At 37.4% G+C, this 3,914-nt stretch overlaps 1 protein-coding gene across 1 annotated transcript; it reads left to right on the top strand.

Moving 5' to 3' along the window:
- Positions 1-1,692: 1,692 nt before the first annotated feature.
- LOC125185602 lies at positions 1,693-2,819 on the top strand. The gene has a single exon (XM_048082165.1). The coding sequence runs from the start codon at positions 1,880-1,882 to the stop codon at positions 2,750-2,752; it is 873 nt and encodes a 290-aa protein (XP_047938122.1). The 5' UTR covers positions 1,693-1,879; the 3' UTR covers positions 2,753-2,819.
- Positions 2,820-3,914: the final 1,095 nt, after the last annotated feature.

The following is a 3,914-nucleotide window of genomic DNA, read 5'->3' as shown; positions in this document are numbered from 1 at the left end:
TTCCTTGTTTTCAAGATTCGGATTAATTTATCAGTTCGGTTAAAACTCAAAACGAACACGGGAATTTCAAAATTAAGGAACCATATTAGTTTTACAGACAGAATCCTGGCAACTAAATATGGCTAAAAAGATGAGATAAGTATTTACGAACGAATAAAAAAAGTCAAATTGAGACTTTTAAATACGGACGGAGGGAGTATAAAGCTAAAATATTGATTTAGTGATATTGTCTTGTGTTTTTTTAGGCTGACAAATGAAAGTGTTTATTTATTCTTCTATCACTATTAATTATCATTATCAACGAAATATATTTTACTAGTATTTAAAATTATTATTTTAAACATGAAAACTATACAACGCATGTATAAATTTATCATTATGAAATATTTTAATAGTATTTAAAATTATTATTTTAAAACATGAAAAAAATATAACGCATGTATAAAATTATCATTATGAACAAAATATATTTTACTAGTATTTAAAATTATTATTTTAAAAATGAAAACAATATAACGCATGTATAAAATTATCATTGACCAACAACATCCATAAACTAAATTAATGATGTTAACATGGATATTCGATATTCGATATCGAACACAATGCTATATCCAAGAAATGATGATCGATTGGGGATTGAAGGTCGGAAACGATATGGCGAGAGTGGAGTTCTATTGTCTTTAGAATTTCATAGCAATGACTATGATTCACTCAGTTTGTAGAAATATGTTCCTAGTTTGATAGTATTAGCTAGGAATGAATCTTTGTAGATGTTCTCAATGGTAAAAGTTGTAAAAAGTTGCCATTATCGTTTTTGTGGAGGTTATTTGGTGTCATTAAAGCTTATGTATTCCAACACTTCTTCTCATTTCTTGTCTTCTCATTTTATATTTGGTTCAACTAATAATTTGGTTGAAACTTAGGTCCTTTATGTTATTTCTTGTAAAAACAAGGATTGGACTATCTATATCGTACAAGTATTCGTATCACTTTGTTTCAAATTAAAAGATATAGTCGGTATCTAATCTCTTGTTTCTTGACAATGCAAATTCTAATGCAAAATTAATAAAGTAAAAGAGATTGAAAGAGAAAAACATTTAAGATATTTTTAGTGGCCTTATTAGAAAAAAATATTCAAACAATTATTAAAAAAATGAGTAATTTTATTGAATAACCTAGAACGAAAAATTTGGACCATATGGACAAAGTATATTAATGCCATAGCACAAATCGATACATCATCAATCCCAAAACAAATTAGGTAATAAGTGTTACTTCTCTTGATTACTTGCTTCATAATACAATCATCAATCCCAAAACAAATTTGGTAATAAGTGTTAGTATTTCTCTTGATTGCTTGCATCACAATACAAATCGATACATCTCCAATCCCAAAACAAATTACTAAAGTGTTATTCCCTTTGTCACATTGTAAGCCACTCATATTTTGTTCTGCGATGTTCCATCTAAAATGAGTGATTTACTTTTCAGCAGAATAAAGCATAATTACTCTTTTATTTATTCTCTCTTTCTATCTCTATTTTATTCTCCCTTCTAAACATCATCTTTTAATCTCGCGCCTAAAAGAAATAAATCTTTATTTTCTTAGACACCGTAAAGTGTAAACATTTAAATATGCGGGTCAATATGCATATTGTATACAAATATTTATCCATAATTGAATGTCAATTCTCCCGATCGTACTCCTCATCAATCACAAAACAAACTAGTGCCTTAATTCTTCATTGATTATTATATGAATTAGTTCACATGCTTCTACACTGATCCAAATCATTCACCTCAATAATCATCATATCCCAAACCATTGATACACCTCCTTAAAATTAAAACAAACAATCACTCGTAGCTCACTCTCATGGAACAGCTCAATAATATCTACTTCATTTTGATGGAATCTGTGACTATCATATTTTCATGGAAGAAAATCTTCACCCAAATCACCATAGCCACAATTTTCCCCTTATATCTCCTATCTCTCCTCCATGAGCTCCTCTTCTCCAACATACTCCACAACTCTTTCAACAACAGCCCTAATAAGTGGTGGTTTTGCCTCTTCAACGCGGCGTATATCGTCCTCTTCCTCGTGCTCTCCTTGGTCTCCACGTCCGGAGTGGTGGAGGCCGTCGCGCTTGTCTACACGGCCAAGGAGCCGCGTTTCGCAGAGGTCATGGGTGTGGTGCCTAGGGTTTGGAAAAGGGTCACGGCCACGTTTTTATGGAGTTTATTACTCGTTGTCACGTACAACACGGCCGCTTTCGCACCGATATCTCCATGGGTTTCGTACAACCTTATTTTCTATAGTGTTTACGCGGCTGGGTTCGTGTATATCAGCATCATATGGCATTTGGCGAGCGTGGTCTCGGTGTTGGAGGAATGCGGAGGGGTGGACGCCATGATCAAGGGCTTGGGGCTGGTGAAGGGCAGGATGGTCATTTCAGGTGTTGTTTTCTTCTTGCTCAACTTGTGTTTTGTTTGGATTGAAGTGGTGTTTCAGAGATATGTTGTGGTTGGGGAGATGGTTTGGAGGAGGATTGGATGTGGGATTGTGAGTTTGTTGGTGTTGTGTGGGATAACATTGTTAGGGCTTGTCACTCAAACGGTTGTTTATTTTGATTGCAAGTTGTATCATGGTGAGATTAATATAATCCCAATCGCAAACTCCAACGATGCAAGAGTTGATTTGGGTGATTATGCTCCCTTCAGATCTAATGAGTTGGATAGATGTTAATTAGTGTATTCGAAATAGTTCAGCATTTCTGCAGCGGTTACAATTCTGATCTCTCATTATTTTTATATTTTTTATATTTAATATGCATACCACATGGGATGCGTGGATTCATTATGTTATATTAGATGTAATTCTAATATACTAAGGGTGTTCACAAGCCCTATTGGACATGCCCAACAAACTTGGCCCTTGCCCTCAAAACTTGGCCACCACAATGGTGGCCCTCCGGGCCACTATTTTTTTTTTATATTTCAACAATTAAAATTATTTTTATACATTTTTGGTATATTTTAATATTACTAGAATAAAAATCATATGCATATAATAAGTAAAAAATGCATACTTAAAAAAAATGCATACTTTAAAAATTACTAAAAAAAATTGAAACCAAATTGTCGTCGTATTATAGATAGGGTAAAATTATACAACGACAATGTTTTAAATACAATAAAAAAATGACGCACACCGCCCGACTACTCGGTGTCGTCATCGTCATCCATCACATCATCGTCACCGCCTCCACCGCCGCCACTGCCACTTGCACCGACCCAACTGCCGCTGGCACCGCCCGTCTGCGACCCTTCGGACCATCCCAACTTCGACCTCAGTCGAATAATGAGGTCGTAGTAGAATCTCCTGGTCTCCGGATCAGTTGACTTCTCGTACAAGGCCAAATTCTCCTGAAGTTGCTTCATCATCTGCACCTCTAGGGTATGAGCCAAAGCCGCCCGCGGTGCTTGAGGGCATTGCTGTAGAGGTCGCAGCGGAGAACTGAGAGCCGGTTCTAGATTCCCGGATTGCGGCACGTTGGCCATGCGGACGTGGGCGCCGAGAGAGTCTGGAGGGGGCTCCTCCTCCGAAGCATCATCGTTCAGGTCGAAGGCGCGTGAGTCACTACTACTGCTGTAGTTGCCGGCGACGCCCAGTCTAGTCCGCTTCGGCCCAGAGACAGATCTTTGTCGATGAGGACCCTGAATTTCGGCCACGATTCAGTATTGTACAACTGATACGACAACGCTCGTACGTCGGCTTCGGTGCGGCCACTCTCAGCAAGGCGGAGTTGGGTCTCGTATATGCCACTGAACCTCTTCAACGCTTTAGTAATCCTTCCGAACTTCTTCCGGACCTGGCTAGCTGTACGCTCGACGCTCCCATCTGGTTT

This window comes from Salvia hispanica, chromosome 4 (assembly GCF_023119035.1).
Source record: "Salvia hispanica cultivar TCC Black 2014 chromosome 4, UniMelb_Shisp_WGS_1.0, whole genome shotgun sequence".
NCBI lineage: Eukaryota > Viridiplantae > Streptophyta > Magnoliopsida > Lamiales > Lamiaceae > Salvia > Salvia hispanica.
This window is presented reverse-complemented; position numbering and strand designations above follow the sequence as displayed.